General features: G+C 46.5%; 2 protein-coding genes across 5 annotated transcripts; one reads left to right on the top strand and one right to left on the bottom strand.

Moving 5' to 3' along the window:
* The first annotated feature begins 631 nt into the window (after nt 1–631).
* APOA1BP (apolipoprotein A-I binding protein) lies at nt 632–6,945 on the top strand. 3 transcript variants are annotated; one of them, XM_010838223.1, is made up of 7 exons: nt 632–866; nt 1,001–1,109; nt 1,260–1,370; nt 1,449–1,562; nt 2,337–2,484; nt 2,822–3,030; nt 6,544–6,945. In XM_010838223.1, the coding sequence occupies exons 1-6, from the start codon at nt 685–687 to the stop codon at nt 3,022–3,024; spliced, it is 867 nt and encodes a 288-aa protein (XP_010836525.1). In that variant the 5' UTR covers nt 632–684; the 3' UTR covers nt 3,025–3,030; nt 6,544–6,945. The 3 variants fall into 3 exon arrangements, with proteins under 3 accessions (XP_010836525.1, XP_010836526.1, XP_010836524.1); XM_010838224.1 differs by lacking the exon at nt 6,544–6,945 and adding an exon at nt 5,207–5,444; XM_010838222.1 differs by lacking the exon at nt 6,544–6,945 and adding an exon at nt 3,344–3,576.
* On the bottom strand, nt 3,455–11,531 carry GPATCH4 (G patch domain containing 4). 2 transcript variants are annotated; one of them, XM_010838225.1, is made up of 9 exons: nt 11,463–11,531; nt 10,406–10,484; nt 8,142–8,278; nt 7,616–7,689; nt 7,416–7,508; nt 7,235–7,321; nt 5,463–5,554; nt 5,183–5,233; nt 3,455–4,662 (listed from the first exon to the last, which is right to left on the bottom strand). In XM_010838225.1, the coding sequence occupies exons 1-9, from the start codon at nt 11,491–11,493 to the stop codon at nt 3,909–3,911; spliced, it is 1,398 nt and encodes a 465-aa protein (XP_010836527.1). In that variant the 5' UTR covers nt 11,494–11,531; the 3' UTR covers nt 3,455–3,908. The 2 variants fall into 2 exon arrangements, with proteins under 2 accessions (XP_010836527.1, XP_010836528.1); XM_010838226.1 differs by lacking the exon at nt 10,406–10,484 and having other exon boundaries at nt 3,465–4,662; nt 11,463–11,528.
* Nucleotides 11,532–18,523: the final 6,992 nt, after the last annotated feature.

The raw sequence follows: 18,523 nt of genomic DNA, 5'->3' as shown, positions 1-18,523 counted from the left end.
TTCCTTCTCCAGGAGATCTTCCCCATCCAGGGATCCAATTCGCCTCTCTTACTTCTCCTGCATTCTTTACCTGGTTCTTTACCTGGGAAGCCAGGTAAGCAGAGATAGGCGAGGCTAATTGAGTGGGGAGAGGGGTCCCAAGTTATATGAAACGCTTAGTAGTGTTAATAAGAACATTCACTTATTGAGCCCTATGTGCCTGACGCTGTCTACGGCTTTGCATGGAATACAGCCCCATATGTACTCGTATCCCATTTTATAGACAGGCAACAAATCTGGAGAGCCAAGTTCACTCAGTAAGTGGTAGGGCAGGAACCCGGGTTAACTGCTGTGCTGTACAGCTTAGCAGTAACAGAACTGCTACACAAAAACATGAAGAAATGACGAATTATTACCGACGGGCGCTTGAGAGCAAAGCACTTCGGGTCATTTGTGAGGCAATATGAAAATGCTTCGGCGATGGGCAGGGACCCAGACCGTAAGACCGGACGCCCTGACGGAGGCGGGGCCGGGGTGGGAAGGCACCCGGGCGTTGGCGCACACGGTAACACGAGGAGAAGCGGCGGAGTTGCCAGTCCTAGGACCACTTCCGGCAAGGGTGAGTGCGGGCCCGGCCCCTCGGGGGCAGGGCTAAGTGCTGCGCATGCGCCGGGCGGGTCGGAGGGCTCCCTCCTGGCTAGCTGGATGTCCGGTTTGCGGGCGCTTCTGGGGCTCGGGCTGCTGGTTGCAGGCTCGCGCCTGTCACGCGTCAGAGTCCAGGCCGGCTCCTGTCGCGCAGGAGCCACCTGGTGGGTACCGCAGCGACTGATCTCGGGTGGCCGCGGGGACTCAGAAGTCATGGCGAGTTCAGCAGTGAAGTACCTGAGGTAGGCGAGGTTCTGAGCGGGCAAGCGGGGCGTAGGACTTGGGTGGAACCCAAGGGGGCGGGACCTGGGGCGGCAGCGCCGCCCGCGCGAGGGAGCACCTGAGGGGTGGGGACTCAGGCCGTGGGTTTCCTCAGCCAGGAGGAGGCCCAAGCCGTGGACCAGGAGCTGTTTAATGAGTACCAGTTCAGCGTGGACCAACTTATGGAGCTGGCCGGTCTGAGCTGTGCCACAGCCATTGCCAAGGTCAGTGGCACAACTCTCGACCTTTGGGGCAAGCCATTGTACAAGCTCCCCTGGCCTAGGCACAACGAAGTGAGGGGAGGGACGGCCAGGCCAAGCCTGGTCTGTCACTGCCCAGAGTCCCCTCTGAATCCCCTTTGACTCTGCCTTCAGGCATATCCCCCCACGTCCTTGTCCAGGAGCCCCCCTACCGTCCTGGTCATCTGTGGCCCTGGGAATAACGGAGGAGATGGCCTGGTCTGTGCTCGACACCTCAAACTCTTTGTGAGTACGCAGGGAAGGGCTGTGGGGGAGAGGTTTCCAAGACCTGGGCTTGACTTAACCCCCTTCCTTTCCTCATAGGGCTACCAGCCAACCATCTATTACCCTAAAAGGCCTAACAAGCCACTTTTCACTGCACTGGTGACGCAGTGCCAGAAAATGGACATCCCCTTCCTTGGTGAAATGCCCCCAGAGGTAGGTGGCTCCTGTTCACTGCCCTCCTCAGTACTGCTGCCTGCATCCTGCTCTTCCCTCACCTTTCCAGGCTGAGCTCACTTAGGACTCTTCCTCTCTAGATTAACTCTTAGAGGGCAGGGAGAGTGCCTGACACAGGTGCTTAAAGTATGCTACCTGAATGGAATTGGTGTCATAGGGTGTGCTCCATTTATGAGTTGCCGGGGGAAATAAATAAAGCTTTATTTCCCCTTAATCTCCCCTGGTCACTCTTTTCACACTGTAGCCAATTCCTCTTCCCCTAGCATGTGGTAAATACATTATGTGCCCCTCTTGGGAACTGAAGTGACTACCTTATCCTTATCCTAAACCCTTTCTTCAGATGATGGATTTAGGAGTGGGTAACTTGAGAACGTTTTAAAGTTCCTTAGCACGTTTTACAGATGAAGAGACTGAGGTGCAAAGGAAGGTTAAGTGATTTGTCCAAAGTCACACATCAGTTCACAGCAGAGGCAAGGCCAGAGCCTGTCCCTCCTGACTCCAGGTCTCAGGCTGTCCTACACTGTAGCCTCTCCAGTGGTTGGCAGACACTCAGAGCGGAAAATGTGACTGGACTCAGCTTGGCCTCAATCAGTGACTTGCACTGAACTCCAGGCCTCAGAATGCCATTAGAATGAGATTAAAAATTCTCCCTGTGCCTATGGCCTTTGGGTACAGAGGACAGCCCTTTTCTGTTAAGGGTTCTTTATGAAGCTGCTAGCTGTGACATCTTCTCCTTCTCCTGCTCTACCACAGCCGATGCTGATTGATGAACTGTATGAGCTGGTGGTGGATGCCATCTTTGGCTTCAGCTTCACGGGTGAGGTTCGGGAGCCATTCCGCAGCATCCTGAGTGTCCTGAATGGACTCACTGTGCCCATTGCAAGCATCGACATTCCATCAGGTGCTGGGTTCAAGGAGGTTGGGGGGATCAGGGCCCTGCCCTGTCTTGAGGTAGGTAGGTACCTAGGAGTTCTTGTTTCTGATTCAAGGTTTCTGATTTCAGAGTCTAGAGGTGCAGAACAGAGCCAAAGTATGGCTGAGGAACAAAGAGTTTAGGAATGCCCTTTATATGTTGACTGTGAGACCAGAGCCCAGGAGTATGTGCAGCTCCAAGGACATGATTTCCTCATGGGGTGACCCAGGGGGCTTCCCACTCCTTTAAGATTAGACCAGAGCAAGGTGTGGAAGGGGACTGGACATCTTGGTCCCTTCTGCTCTGACTACCACCACCTTTTCAGGATGGGACGTGGAGAAGGGAAGCTCTGGAGGGATCCAGCCAGACTTGCTCATCTCCCTGACAGCACCCAAAAAGTCTGCAACCCAGTTTACTGGTCGTTACCACTACCTGGGGGGTCGCTTCGTGCCACCTGCTCTGGAAAAGAAGTACCAGCTGAACCTACCACCCTACCCTGACACGGAATGTGTCTATCGTCTGCAGTGAGAGAAGGTGGGGGGCATTCTTTTCAATAAAGACTTAGTGCCTCTCTCCCAGAACTGTGGAGTCCTAGGAGCTCTTCTGACAATAACGGTTAAGAGATGGCACAGCCAGAGAGCAACTCTGGAGAGATGGTGCACTCTCTCTGGGAGAACAATATGCATGAGAGGTTTCTATGGCATTTGGGGGCAATGACAGTTGATTTTAAGATGCTGAAAAAGGCTCCCAGCTGAGGTATGCGTCCTTTACACGCACAGAGTTCTTATTAGGGATGCAGACAGGGAGCTGAGTGAGGTTCTGTGAACTCTCTCTTTTCACTTAACAGCATAGCAAGACTACCAGACTTAGAAGGAATTTCTTCAGAGGCCTCTAAGGAAACTAGTTTGTATTCAAGACCTTCCCGGGCTGAGAATGGAGATGACAGTCACAACTTATCTACAGGCTAGAAGACCAAGCTGATGTTTATTCAATTTGGTATAGTTAGAAACTGGCAATCTATGGGCTGAATTTACATGTTTTTCTTAGCCTTCAAAATAAAAAGTCAGTATATTTTCCATAGATCTACATTTTCAGCTTCTTTTAGCCAAGATGTCTCTTCAGATGTCTGCATTCCCATTGCCACAGCTCCCCGTATCCTGGTCCCTTAGCTGCCTGGCCCCTGCAGGTGCCTGAGTGCACCATCTCTGGGTTAGATGCTGTAAGGGGGACTTGCCTCTCCCTTGACTCAGACACGGCACTACCACTCTCCTCTCAGCGGACTGCTGTTCCGCAGCTGACTCCTCTTCAGGAGGGACTCCTCGCTGAGAGGGTGCCTAAGACTGCGTCAGCTCAGGCCCCTGAGGCCTCAGCTCCTGGAGGGGCATCAGTTGGGCCCCGCCGTGGCCTGGCCTTCAGTCTCTCTTCTTCTGTTTCTTCTTTTTTGCTTTCTGCGCAGTGTTGACTCCAGGTCCATCCAAGACTTCCTCCTCCTGATACTGCCGTCTTTTCTTCTTGCTTCTCCCCCTTTTCTGATCACTGCACGATCTGCTTTCTGCTTCTCTGGTCCCACTATCTACGAGAGCCTCTTCAACTTTTTCATCCTCTGTGTTCAAGTCTTCTTCCTCATGCTGCCGCCTCTTCTTGCTTCTGCCACATGGGTGAGTGTATACTCTCCTCTCTGCTTCCTCTGTCCCAACTCCACTGACAGCCACCTTGCCTCCCTCATTATCTAAGACCGCCAGCTCCGCCTTCTCCTCTTCATGGTGCTGCCCCCTCCTCTTCTTTTTCCTGAAGGACCAGTCGATGTGCTCTCTGTTTTTCAATTCCCCAAGCCCACCTGTTCTTATGGTCTCTTCCTCATTTTCTGTGGCTGTGCCCTCTCTCTCATCTGTGACTCTTTCTTCTTGATGCCGTCTTTTCTTCTTCTTGCTTTTTCTGATGCTCTCGTCAGTGTGTTCTGAGTACTTTTCTGCACTCCTTTCAGTTGTTGTAGGCTCTTCCTCCTCTTTCTGCTTCCTTTTCTTTTTCTTTTTTTTGGGGGACTTGCTCTCAGACTGCAGTTGAGGGACCCCAGGGTCCTGGCCTTTGAGCCGAGCCAGGAAGGCCTGCTCCTGGGCCTCTAAGCGAGCAAGCTTAGCTTTCATTGTGATCCCAAGACGGGCAGCCCTGAAATAGATGGGGCCCAAGTCAGAGGGGGAGAAGGCAATGGCAACCCACTCCAGTACTCTTGCCTGGAAAATCCCATGGACGGAGGGGCCTGGTGGGCTGCAGTCCATGGGGTTGCTAGGAGTCGGACACGACTGAGCAACTTCACTTTATTTTTTCACTTTCATGCATTGGAGGAGATGGCAACCCACTCCAGCGTTCTTGCCTGAAGAATCCCAGGGACGGGGGAGCCTGGTGGGCTGCCATCTAAGGGGTCACACAGAGTCGGACACGACTGAGGCGACTTAGCAGCAGCAGTAGCAGCAGCAAGTCAGAGGGAGGCTATCAGGGAAAAGAGGCCTAATCTTTCCCTAATCAGGCAAAGTTGGTAAGGAGGAGCTACCTATCTTCAGGCAGCTTCAGAAATGGGCAAAGAGTAGGAATCATTTCCTCTGGGGTGAAGAGTGGCACAGGCCACCCTCAATGGTGGGCTTGTGATGGGGAGAACAGAAGGGAGCCCAAGAAGCCAACCACTACTTACTTGTGTGCTGTTCGTCCCTCGCAGGCCTGGAGCAGCATCTCATCGGTCAGACTGTTGGAGAGGGGTGGGAATCAGGAATTACAAGTGGTGGAAAGGCTTGACCTCTCCTTCCCTCTAAAACATTCACCAGTGAGTTCCTATTTAGAACCTGGAAGTGCCAAAGATTAGTACAACAGTTCCACCCACCAAGAAGACCACAGTCAAGCATTATACTGGTCCTTTCTTCTGAGATTTGAAGGCATCTCCTCCCATATGCCCCAGCACTAGAAAGAAGTCTCACACATTTGGAGGCTTGGGCTCCTGGCTGTCGTCATCACTGCAGCTTTCCCAGTCCTTGTCTGGCTTCTCCCCACTTGAAGTCAGTGTGGCCGTCTAGAAGGAGGAATTGTGGGGATGGACAAGGCCCACTCAACACCACCGTCATCCCACTTCCCTCTGGAAACCACTCCCAACCACCATCTCAAGTAGCCAGAGGCACAAATCTGTCAGCCCCCGACGTCATTCCTTACAGACCTCCAGAGAGGTGTGCCAACCTGCATATGTCAACTTGGGCAGGAAGTGGGCTGCAGTTGGGAATGGGTGGGGCAGGCGCAGTCCTGGCTCCCTGGCCCACAGCCAGCTAGCTAGTGGGCAAAACAAGGAGAAGGGAGGGACAAGTGCTTGGGTCATCAGGTCTTTACAGTGGGACAAGTGCCCCCTGGCGGTCATCTTATGGTTCTAGCAACAGACAATAAAGATGGTTCTTTTCACAACCTGTGCGCCCCCTGACCCTGCCCCAATACCTATGCACAGTTCTTTATTTAACCAGGTTAAGAACCTACTATGGATTAAAAGGCTAGGGATACAGAGTGGAATAAGAATGAAATGGGTGCAGCCAACATAGATCCTACGTGGTTAACAGGGAAGGAGATGTGGCAGAACGTAGGCAACTATGAAGAAAATACTGGCGGACTACAGTCCGTAGTGTCCCCAAAGAGTCAGACATGACTTAGTGACTGAACAACAATTATCTCTGCCAGAGGAGGGGTACCTGACTCAGGCTTCAGGGTTTGGGGAATAGTTCCTACAACTAACTTGGCTTTGAAAGACAAGGAAAAGGTCAGCAGGTAAAGGAAGCAGAATGTCCCAGACAGAGGGAGCATATGCAAAAATTTGAAGGTGAAAAAACACGGTACCTGAAAAAGATTCAGAATCAATCTGGCTAAAGCGTAGATAGAGGTCCTGAGAAGTGGCAAGAAACAGGCTAGGGAAGAAGGCGAGGACAAGGCCTGAAGGGCCATCCGAGTCAGTCTGACACCTGTAGACTGTGTCATCCTAGGTCAAGGAGGAGCCAGTGACACAGTGAAACTTGTGTTTTACAGAGAACACTCTGGATGCTTTGTGGAGGATGAACTGATTGGCATGGGGATTGAGACTACAGTGAGGAGCCTAGCTAGTTATGAGGCTGTGAAAGAAATCATGCAGGAGATGATGGTCTGAACTGGGGCTGAAGATGGCCACAGGATGAATGGGAGAGATCTGCTGGATAACATGCAGAGCCCTTAAGCAGGTAATGGAAGATGGTTAAATGTCAGCTCCCTTCCATTGGCACGCCAGAAAAGGGAAGTCTGAACACCTGGGTTCTAGTTCTTGGCTAGAAGAGGTTTTTATTGTTACTAGCCACCTGTGGGCTCTTCAGTGAGCCACCTGCCCCCTTCTGGCCACATCTGCAAAATAAAAGACAATGGGTCCAATAATCTCTCAGGTCTCCTCTGGCTTCTAAGTCCTTTGAAATAGATGTCCCCGCCCTGGTCTCCTCTGGCAGCTCCTGACTGTCCCCCACCTCCCACTCCCTGTTGCAGCCCCCTCAGCAGATGGCAGGGATCCATGCAGCCTGAAGATTTCAATTCTTGCTGAGGATCTGGGCAGTCTGGGTCAGCAACAGCGAGGTTAGTCACAGGACCCCACTTAGGACAGTCCTGAGAACAGGTAGGGCATGCAAGGCAATTGTTCAGACCCCAAGAGACCAGGGAAGGGAAAAGGGTGAGCCCTCTCACCCCCAGCCTCTAATACCTTCACAAACTTCTGATACAGCAAGTTGGGCTTGGCATGATCCTGGCGGGTGGTCTCCTTAGATAGGCGTCTTATCTGTACTCCGTCCTGGGGGAAGTATGTGTGAGTGGATGCCATGTCACCCTCACCCCCACGTGTCCCAGGCCCTCATGTTTTACATGCCTACTATTAGAGCTTATACCTGCCGAGTTTCCACCACCAAGTTGGCTGCAGTCTTGTTGAACAGATCATTCCACCAGTGATTTGTGAACTCCTTGGCAGGGTCGTGTCCCACCTGCCAGAGAAATGTGAACTCAGGGCTTGTCATTCCCCTCCCTCATCCTATTTTCAAGGCCCCCATCTCCCATCCCCACTGACCTCCCGCAGTCTGTCCAGTCTTACCCCATAAGTGTCCTGCTTCAGCGTCACCCTGAGGGCCTGGGTGATACCATTCTCCTTCCGGCCCAGGCCTTTGCCTGCAGAAGACAGCGAATGACCTGGCTTATTCCACTGCCTGCCCTAAGCCCTCACAAAGCAACCCTGGCACATGCCACTCCTTGTCATTCCACACACCTAGCATTGGGCGTGCCCTGTCCCTCTCAGAAACCCTCCCAGTTCACTCTTTCTAGTACCTCTCCAGACGGTCTGCATGTCTTTGAGCCCAAACTCTCTTTTCCCATAATTCTCTCAGGACAGAGGTCGTCTCTTTCCCATTCCCAGTTCTCTCAGCCACTTCCTTCTCACTAGCCACAGTCATATTTCTTCCCTTTTCTGGAAATGTCAGCAATTTTCTTCTGCAAATTTTCTCTTTAACTTTTCCTCTTCCATTGAACAGACTACATAGAGGTTAATCCAGGATAATGCCTCTCCCCTGGGCACAGGGTAGTGAGGGAGTTGGGGGATGTGGAAGGGGCCCCACGGGAATCACCTTGAGTCCATCCATGCTTTAGCAACTGCTCCTCAGCAAACTTCATCCCCCGACTCTTGACCTCGGGGGTGATACTCATGGTGAGAAAAGTCACTATCTTCAGGCTCTCACTGGAGAAGAAGCAGTCACTGTCATCCCTTTAAGAGCAGAGGAGAAAGTGCTCAAATCATGTACCAAATCCGTCCTGACTGCTCTTAGAAGAATTCTTTCCTGGAGCTGAAGCAGAGACCGAGCTGGGAGGCCTGGTCCTTAGGGAGCTCCCTGACCACTGAGAGGTCAACATGCTGAAAGTCAAGGAGGACCAATATTAACGATAATACCTAAATTTATGGAGAGCGCACCACACGCTTTGCTAAGCTTTGCACGGATCATTTCATGTAATCGTCCCAGTCCAGGAAGATTTCCTAAACTTTGCATTCAGGAAAGTATTACTACCCTTTTGTACAAATGAGGAAACTAAAGCCTAAAGAGGTTAGGTGACTTGCTCAAGGTCACACAGCTGATGCACGTAGAATTCAAACTCAGGCAGCTGGTCTGCAGAATTCCCACTCTTTACCGCTACCTGACAACATCTCCCATGATTTATTACCATGTTAAAAACAAAGCAAAGCAATGAGATGTTTGTTAACCTGAGTGATGTCTGTCTGTGCTCAGCTGTGTGATTCTTTGTGACCCTTTGGTCTGTAGCCCGCCAGGTTCCTCTGTCCATGGGGTTCTCCCAGCAAGACTACTGGAGTGGGTTGCCATCTCCTCCTCCAGTTATAAGACAGCAGTGCTTAATAGAGCCTGTATCCTATACCTGTGCCCAGCATTTACACTGTCCTCTTACTTGGTGTGGGGGCTTCACCACCACGGTCTTTCCATCTTGTTGGAGCACCCTTTTTGAAACTGTCCAGCTTGGAAAGGTGCTCTTATATTTAACAGGAGGATTACACATACTATTATACTGTCTCATTTAACCCTGACAGTTCTGTAAGACAGATATTATCCTTATTTTATAGAGGAGAAAAATAAAGTCTCGGTTTCTTGCCTGGCTTCTTATACAGCTGGTAAGAGATGCAGCTAGAAATATGAGCCCAGGATGCATGACTGTATAGTAGCCCTGCTTCTATTACATTCCCAGCTACAAGTCATCCCTTAGTTATCAGCGAGGGACTTGTTTTAGGACCTGCCATTGATAACCAAAACCCAAATTCTATACTCAGCCTTCCACATGCCAGGATTCAACTAACCACAATGGTACTACTGTAGTATTTATTGAAAAAAATCCACATTTAAGTGGACCCATGCAGTTCAAACTCATGCTGTTCAAGGACCCACTGTAGCTGCATTTCTTTATAGTCATTCAGGTGTTCCTCCTTTTTGGACTCCGCAATGCCATTATCCAATGCCATCATTGGAGGGACCGATGTTGAAGCTGAACCCACCTGATGCGGAGAGCTGACTCATTTGAAAAGACCCTGATGCTGGGAAAGATTGAGGGCCAGAGGAGAAGGGGAGGACAGAGGATGAGATGGTTGGATGGCATCACCGACACAATGGACATGGGTTTGGGTGGACGCGGGGAGTTGGTGCCTAGAGTGCTTCAGTTCATGGGGTCACAAAGAGTCAGACACGACTGAGCGACTGAACTGAACTGAACTTATATATCAAAATCTGCCTTGAAATGGTTAAGATGGCTTATTACACAGACATTCAAAACTAAGACAATCACTGCTGCTTTGAGTTACTAAAGTTAACTTTTGTATTAAGATCACTTATTAGAGGCATTGCAGAACCATTTTAAAAGTTGATTAATGGCAAAACTAGGGCTTCCCTGATGGCTCAGTGGTAAAGAATCAGATTGCCAATACAAGAGACGCAGGTTTGCTCCCTTGTCTGGGAAGATCCCTTGGAGAAGGAAATGGCAACCCACTCCAGTATTCTTGCCTAGAAAATCCCATGGACAGAGGAACCTGTTGGGTTACAGTCCATGGGGTTGCAGAGAGTCAGACACAACTTAGCAACTGAACAACAACAACGGCACTACTGGAGTAATCCTCTAGCGTCCCCAAGTGAGGACTTTGAAAGCTAAAATTTTCATTTGTGTTTAAGGTTTACTAAGTACGCTAGTAAAAAAATCAGACACATCGTTAAGTTACCTACCCCTCCTAAACATTACATATTAAGCTTAAGAATGATGACTAGTCTGGTTAGATATGAAAAGTAGCAAATTTAGGGTGACTCACATTTCTGTTCACACTTCTACTTTGAAGGATGATTACCTGAAAACATAACTTTCACCCTGAGAGTCCCAACAGAGAAGCATTGAGTGAAGAAATTGCCCTATCCTGCTTCTTGATACTGCAAGAGAAATAAAATTCAAACACAGAGGGCTTTAAGGACATTTCAAAACTCTGCCTCTTCTCATAAGTTATTTCTGATCTATTATAACAAAAACAACTAACATGCATTTACTCAGTGCCAGCATGTTGCTGTTTCACACATATTATCTCATTTAATCCTTCCAACAACCCCACAGGGAGGTGTTTTGGGTTTTTGTTTTGGCTGCCCCAGGTTCCTTGCAGGATCTTAGTTCCCCAACCACGGACTGAACTCTAGCCCTCTGCAGTGAAGGTGCAGAGTCCCAGCCACTGGACCACCAGCGAATTCGAAGGTGTTTTTACTGTTTTTACTGTAAGGTGTTTTAACTTACAACTGAAGAAATGGCACTGAGAAGTTTAGCTACCTGCACAAATCAAATAGCTGGTTAAGTAGCGGATCTAGGATCTCAGGCACTCCAGAACTGGTGTTCTCAATCACTACACACAGGTTCATAGCCATTTACGCTTTAAACTCTAAGACTTACCACAGCCTATGCCTTGTCGCATTAATTCGAAATTATATTATATACCACAGCCTATGCTTAGTCTTATTCTGCAATCCCTGATGCACTTAATGCAGCTCCTGAATGCGTTCAGTCCTTAATTGTTGAACTGAATGACACAGGTAGGAATTTCCTTAACCGACCTAGAACAGGTAACTGTGGACAGAAGCTAGATCTCAGGCTGTGCTCCGCAGTCTTTGCGAAGGCTGGGAGCACATTTTCAGGAACTGTCTTCTTTCCAGTCAACGTGAGTTTTCTGGAGAAGGGGCCCTGGGCTACCATTCTTACAGAGGTTCTTAAGAGCTGGCTCCTTTCCCTAGGGTTCCTTCCTGTGGAGGTTAAAACTCCAGCCCTCCGACCGCAGCTTCACTTGAGTAGAACTATTCCCTTTCTGTCACATTTGCCCCTGAGCCCGGGCTATGACAGTCACCATTCGGGGGACTGTAGCCCCTTACCGTCATTGCGAGGTCCTCTCCGCAGAAACATGTGACAAACGTGACTTGTGCGCAGCCATCTTCCCGGAAGTGCTGTTTCGACCCTTCTAGGCTGTGGAAACCATAGAGATGCACGCTGGAACTGAGTCTCTGTGGTTCCCAGAGAAACTTTCGGAGAGGCCGGCTAGCCATATGGTTGCCATAGAAACTCCGCCCCAGAGCGAGCCCATTTCTGGAGATTCGAGTGGTATTCTACTTATTGCCTCCCAGCAGGCCCTGGGCAGCTAAGGGACTTCAGTCCTACCTGGCTTTGTTGGGGTTCGGAGAATAGCTTGGGGTCCGACATTGACTAGTCCCAGGCACAAATACGAGAAAGGAAAAATTTAGGTGAAAGCATTGAGAGTGGCCTGAGAGGTTCGTGGAGGCAGAGAAGGAGGTAGTACCTCTGAGGTGATTAATAATTCAGGGGATGAATACTCAGCCTACGGGGACAGTTTTTTGTGTTTTTTTTTTTTTTAAAATAAAATCCTAGAGGTAAGAGGTTTCAATAGGTTCATCAAACACATTTTGATTCACCACTGTGTGCCAGGACCTGTTCTTTGGTACTGGTGATACAAAAATGCATAAGAGACGAGTCCTGACTTCGAGGAGCACTTTGTCTAGCCCAAGCAAAGTTGGAAGCTCGAGTGGGACTGGAGAGGCAAAATCCCGAATGCATGATAGGTTGAGGAGTTCAGACTTGGCTTGTAAGTATGAGAATCCATTGAGCAGGAGAGGGAAAGAACATATTGCAAAGAAGTCAGCAAGAGAGGTTGCACATCCTCTCATCCCCACAGTGTTCTTAGGGGCCACTGAGCCACCCAGGAACTAAAATCTGAAGGGAAAAGTTTTCCCTTATTAGCGTCCCTATATCAATATTTACGGTAACTTAGCGCCCCCCACCCCCCCCAGGATCTTCAAAGAGAAAAGCTGCCATTTCACTCAAGCTTTGTCACAATTGCTCAGTATGTCATACTACCTCATTCCAGTAAGTTTTTTTTTTTACATGAAATTAATTTTACTTTTAAAATATGCTACATGGGAACAATACCTTAAACAATGGATCTTGGTTAGTGGGCTTTTAGATGCTTTCGTAAGTGATGTGGAATGCTTCAAACGTACTGTTCAGAGGTTGGATTCAATAGAGGAACATTTTGTGAATGGCAGTCAGATCTGAGTCCTTTTCCTGCTCAAGAGCAACCTTTCCCTGGTCCATAAAATTAGAATGTTGGACTAGTGCAATCATCTTTACAAACTTGGTTTTATTGTAGTGTCTCAGGAGCCACTGAGAAAATTCCATAGATAGGGTTTCAATTTCCACCATTTCCTCACTCTGTCTCCCCTGTCTATCTAATATTACATATTATACTGTGGTCATAAAAGAAGTTTGAACACTCATGAATAGGGCAAGGGCCCTTTTCAGCCCACAATTTCTGTTCAGTATACTCTTTGTTGGCCATTCTGAAAACCTAATGGCCATAATTTGTTGAATTGAACATTCAGAAAACTAAGATCATGGCATCCGGTCCCATCAGTTAATGGCAAATAGATGGGGGAGGAAAAATGGAAACAGTGACAGACTTCATTTTCTTGGACTCCAAAATCACTGCAAACAATGACTGCAGCCATGAAATTAAAAGACACTTGCTACTTGGAAGAAAAGCTATGACAAAACTAGACTGCATATTAAAAAGCAGAGACATCGCTTTCCTGTAAAGGTCTATATACTCAAAGCTATGGTTTTTCCAGTAGTCATGTATGGATGTGAGAGTTGGACTATAAAGAAAGCTGAGTACCAAAGAATTGATGCTTTCAAACTGTGGTGTTGGAGAAGACTCTTGAGAGTCCCCAGTCAATCCTAAAGGAAATCAACCCTGAATATTCATTAGAAGGACTAATGCTGAAACTGAAGCTCCAGTACTTTGGCCACCTGATGAGAAGAACCAACTCTTGGAAGACCCTGATGCTGGGAAAGATTGAGGGCAGGAGGAGAAGGGGGCAACAGAGAACGAAATGGTGGACAGTATCATCTACTTGACGGACATGAGTTTGAACAAACTCCAGGAGATAATGAAGGACAGGGAAGCCTGGCGTGCTGTGGTCCATGGGGTCGCAAAGAGTTGGGGACGACTTGTTCAGTCGGAGCAACTGAACAGCAACAACAACAACATAACTTGTTGACTCAAGATTCCGAGTCTGGCCTAGGAACTTGAACTCCTGCTCTGCCTGGTTCACTCAGTTGATAAACATTTATTAAGGGTCTTCTATAGACCAGGGACTAAAGGTCCAGCCCTTGTTCTGTTGGGCTTCTTGATCATGTGGGGGTGTAACAAGTTACCATGAATTAATATCAGTGAGTGATGAGAGCTGTGGCAAGGTCGGAACACAGTGCTGGGGGGGTAAGAGGAGAAGTCAGGGCCCCTGCAGGCCTGTCCCTGGGGGCTATGTGAGGTTGCCAAAGAAGAAATGGGCCTCCAGGAGTTCGAAATTTCAGGGGGTTCAAACTTCTCACAAGAGTTGTACAAAATAAAAGCCATTATGAGAAAGCAAGAATACATGACTATTTATAAGGTAAGCTCGGGGTCTTTCTACTCCTCCATCTTGGCCCCTCCCAGTTCTGAATGCTGGGAAGTCCAAGATCAAGACACCAGGTTGATGACCTTCTGGTGAGGGCCCTTTTCCTGATTCATATCTGGCAACTTCTTGCTGTGTTCTTTCGTAGTGGAAGGGGCCATGACTACTTATAAGAAAATAATCTGAAATGCAGACATATAAAGATCAGCAGAAATATTTATTACAGGAATATTTATAAAATGGGGGGGGAAAATGTAAAGAACCTAAATATTCCGCAACAGGAGAATGGCTAAATAACTTACAGTGGGACCCCTCTTGCTTACTGCCCAGTCACTGAGTCATGTTTGATTCTGTGACCCCTTGAACTGTAGCACACCAGGTTCCCCATCCTTCACTATCTCCCAGAGTTTGCTCAAAGAGTGGAACTATACAGTGCCCTAATACATAGTCTTAAAAAATGAATTTGAAGAAGGATTCTTAATAATTTGGGGGAAACGTCTGTGATATGATTGAAGTGAAAAAAGCAGGTACAAATTGGTCCCTAAATAGTAAGAGCCATCTATGTTAAAAAATTAATCGACTATGGCATCAAAAATAAATAAAACACTTAGTAATTTACAACATATAGCAAAAAAAAAGTACAATAATTATACACTGAAAATTCCAAAATGGCATTGAAAGAAGCAAAAGAAGACCTACATAAATGGAAAAATACCTGTGTTTATGGATTGTCAGACTTAATAAGATCACAGTACTCTCCAAATTACTTTGCCAACAAAGGTTCGTCTAGTCAAGGCTATGGTTTTTCCTGTGGTCATGTATGGATGTGAGAGTTGGACTGTGAAGAAATCTGAGCACCGAAGAATTGATGCTTTTGAACTGTGGTGTTGGAGAAGACTCTTGAGAGTCCCTTGGACTGCAAGGAGATCCAACGAGTCCATTCTAAAGGAGATCAGTCCTGGGTGTTCATTGGAAGGACTGATGTTAAAGCTGAAACTCCAGTACTTTGGCCACCTCCTGAGAAGAGTTGACTCATTGGAAAAGACCCTGATGCTGGGAGGGATTGGGGGCAGGAGGAGAAGGGGACGACAGAGGATGAGATGGCTGGATGGCATCACCGATTCGATGGACATGAGTTTGAGTGAACTCCGGGAGTTGGTGATGGACAGGGAGGCCTGGCATGCTGTGATTCATGGGTCGACTGAGCGGCTGAACTGAACTGACTCTCCAAATTGGTCTACAGATTCAGCACAATCTCTATCAAAATCCTAGTCAGATTTTTGCATCACTCGACAAGTTGATTTGAAAATTCAAGTGGAAATGCCAGGGATCCTTTTTCTTGAAAATGAGCAAAGTTGAAGGACTAACACTTCCTAATTTCCAAACTTACGACAAAGTTATAATCATCAAGACTGTGGTTCTGGCACAGGCTTGATATAAAGATCAACAGAATAGAAATGAGGGTCCAGAAATAAATCCATACATTTATAGACAATTAATTTTCCACAAGAATGCAAAGACGATTTAATGAGGAGAGAAAAGTCTTTTCAACAAATGGTACTAAGACAATGGGATAGCCACATGCCAAAAAATGAAGATGGACCCCTACCTCACTTCATGTGCAAAAATTAACTCAAAATGAATCAAAAACCTACAGTTAGAGTGAAACCTCTAAAACTCTTAAAGTACAGATGTAAATTTTCATAACTTTGGATTAAACAATAGTTTCTTAGATATAAATCCAAAGGTACAAGCAACCAAAGAAAAAAACAGATAAATTGGACTTCATCAAAGTTAAAACATTTGTGCTCCAAAAGACACCATAAAGAAGTAAAAAGAAGGAGTTTCCCCAGTGGCCTAGGGGTTAGGATTCCACCATGGCCTGGGGTTCAATCCCTGGTCAGGGAAGTAAGAACCTACAAGTGTTGCAGTGCAGCTGGAAAAAGAAAGAAAGAAAGAAAAAAAGTAAAAAATTTCTCTACAGAATGGAAGAAAATATTTGTAAATTTAAAAATGGGTAAAAGATTTGGATACACATTTCTCCAAAGAAGATTGGCAAATGGCTAATAAGCTCGTGAAAAGATGCCCAACATCACTAGTTATCAGAGAAAGACAAGTGAAAACCACGATGCGGTGTCATTTCACACATGCTCGGATAATTGTAATTTAAGACTTTAAAAAAAAAAATGTGGACCATCTTTAAAATCTTTACTGAATTTTCTGCAGTATTCCTTCTGTTTTATGTTTTGGTATTTTGGCCATGAGGCATGTGGGATCTTCGTTCCCCAACCAAGGACTGAACCTGTGCCCCCTGCCTTGGGAGCACAGGGTCTTAACTACTAGATCATCAGGGAAGTCCTGGGTAATTGTCATTTTTAAAATAAGCAATAACAAGTGTTGGTGAGGATGTGAAGAAATTGGAACCCTCATACACTGCTGGTGGAGAGGTAATATGGTGCAACTGCCTTGGGAAACAGTTTGAAAGTTCCTCCAAAAGTTAAATGTAGAATTACTGTATGATCCAGCAATCCCGCTTTTTAGGTATACACCCAAGAGAACTGGAGACATATGTCTATACAAAACCTATACACAAATGTTCATAGAAGCACTATTTATAATAATAGTTTAAAAGTGGAAAAAATCCAAATGTCTCTCAACTGATGAATAGATAAACAAAATATGGTAAATTCACAGTGGAATATCATTCAGTCATCAAAAGGAATAGGGTATTGCTACATTCTACAACATGGATAAACTATGAAAATATACTAAGTGAAAGAAACCAGACAGAAAAGGCCACATACTGTTTAATTCCATTTACGTGCCTTTGTCTGAGTAGGCAAATCCATTGACATAGGTCAATTGGGAAGAGGAAAATGGAGTGACCACTAACAGATACAGGGTTTCTTTTGGGGTTGATGACATGTTCTGGAATCCGTGGTGATGGTTAAACTTGGGACAATACTAAAACTCACTGAATTGTACACTTTAAAAGGGTAAATTTGATGTTATGTGAATTATCTTTTAAAAATTCATATATACAGTAAAAGAACAAGAGAAGAATGCTAACATGTTATAGGCAGTCATTCTGAGATGAAAGAGCTGTGGGTGTGTCCCTTTCTTTATAACTTTTTTCTGAATTTTAGTTTTACTATAATTAACCTATTTTATCAGGAAAAATGACTTTAAAACAGCAAATGGATACAAATCAGAGGTACTTGGTGCTAAGAAACTTGGTATGAAAATAAGGAGAAATATCATTGGAGGAGGGAATGGCTACCCACTCCAATATTCTTGCCTGCAGAATTCCATGGACAGAGGAGCCTGGCAGGCTACTGTCCATGGGATCGCAAGAGTTGGACACAACTGAGCAGCTTACATTTTCACTTTTTTCATGATTGGTAACAGGGGGATCTTCAAGAGGAGGTAAGTGTGGCCCTGAGATGACCAGCACTTGAATTCCTTTCTAAATTTCTGGAGCAGAATGAAATCCTAAAAACTAGGTATTAGGTTATTTTTCTTTACTCTAAGTCTGCCCAATGTCATAAAAAATCATACTCTGCTAACAAATACCTTTGGTGCATAAACTTATATAACATTTTCCTCTACCTCTTCTCATTTATTTATTTGTTCTATTACTGAACTGCAAGATTGAGGGAAGAGAAAAGAACTTGTGGTTGCAACTACAGTATGGGGATTTTTAAAAAGTTTGTATCACAAGTATTGACAATGTTTATCTAGTATAATGTGTGTGTGTGTGTGTGCGCTTTGACTGTGCTGCAAGGCTTTTGGGATGTTATTTCTCCCACCAGGGATTGAAACCAGAAGTCCTCCAGTAGAGAAAGCGAGGAGTCCTAACCACTGGACCACCAGGGAATTCCCTAACATAATATTATTTTTCTGTCTGTCTCTTAGAGTTTTTCTTTAGGCTGATAGTATTTCCTAATCTTCAGGCCTAGGCAGTTTCTAATTTTCCTACTCCATTAACCATTTGGAATTTATAACAATAAAAATAATACAATTTCTTGTGTAGAGTGCTCTGCTATTTAAAAATAGTGGATTTCATTTAAAACAGTGGTTTACAGTTTGAAATATTTTCACAAACATTAATATATTTGATTCTCAGCCTAATCCCATGTTGTACACAATCTTCCCCATTTGTAAGTAGATAACCTGAGGGCAATGAGAAGGCAATGGCACCCCACTCCAGTACTCTTGCCTGGAGAATCCGATGGACAGAGGAGCCTGGTAGGCTGCAGTCCATGGGGTCGCTAAGAGTCGGACACGACTGAGCGACTTCCCTTTCACTTTTCACTTTCAAGCATTGGAGAAGGAAATGGCAACCCACTCCAGTGTTCTTGCCTGGAGAATCCCAGGGACGGGGGAGCCTCGTGGGCTGCCATCTAAGGGGTCGCACAGAGTCGGACACGACTGAAGCGACTTAGCAGTAACCTGAGGGCCATTCAGCA

Source organism: Bison bison, unplaced genomic scaffold, assembly GCF_000754665.1.
Source record: "Bison bison bison isolate TAMUID 2011002044 unplaced genomic scaffold, Bison_UMD1.0 scf7180017864093, whole genome shotgun sequence".
In the NCBI taxonomy this organism is placed as follows: Eukaryota; Metazoa; Chordata; class Mammalia; order Artiodactyla; family Bovidae; genus Bison; species Bison bison.
The sequence above is the reverse complement of the archived record's forward strand: the minus strand, read 5'-3'. Positions and strand labels throughout refer to the sequence as shown.

What these genes read in the sequence shown, in the direction of transcription:
- APOA1BP (XM_010838223.1), top strand. Translation starts at nt 685, where the DNA reads ATGTCCGGTTTGCGGGCGCTTCTGGGGCTCGGGCTGCTGGTTGCAGGC. An exon ending in TCAGCAGTGAAGTACCTGAG is followed by an intron (nt 867 to 1,000) that starts GTAGGCGAGGTT and finishes GGGTTTCCTCAG; the next exon opens with CCAGGAGGAGGCCCAAGCCG. An exon ending in CTCGACACCTCAAACTCTTT is followed by an intron (nt 1,371 to 1,448) that starts GTGAGTACGCAG and finishes CTTTCCTCATAG; the next exon opens with GGCTACCAGCCAACCATCTA.
- GPATCH4 (XM_010838225.1), bottom strand. Translation starts at nt 11,493, where the DNA reads ATGTTTCTGCGGAGAGGACCTCGCAATGACG. An exon ending in GAGCCCAAGCCTCCAAATGT is followed by an intron (nt 5,234 to 5,462) that starts GTGAGACTTCTT and finishes CCTCTCCAACAG; the next exon opens with TCTGACCGATGAGATGCTGC. An exon ending in GAGGGACGAACAGCACACAA is followed by an intron (nt 4,663 to 5,182) that starts GTAAGTAGTGGT and finishes CATCTATTTCAG; the next exon opens with GGCTGCCCGTCTTGGGATCA.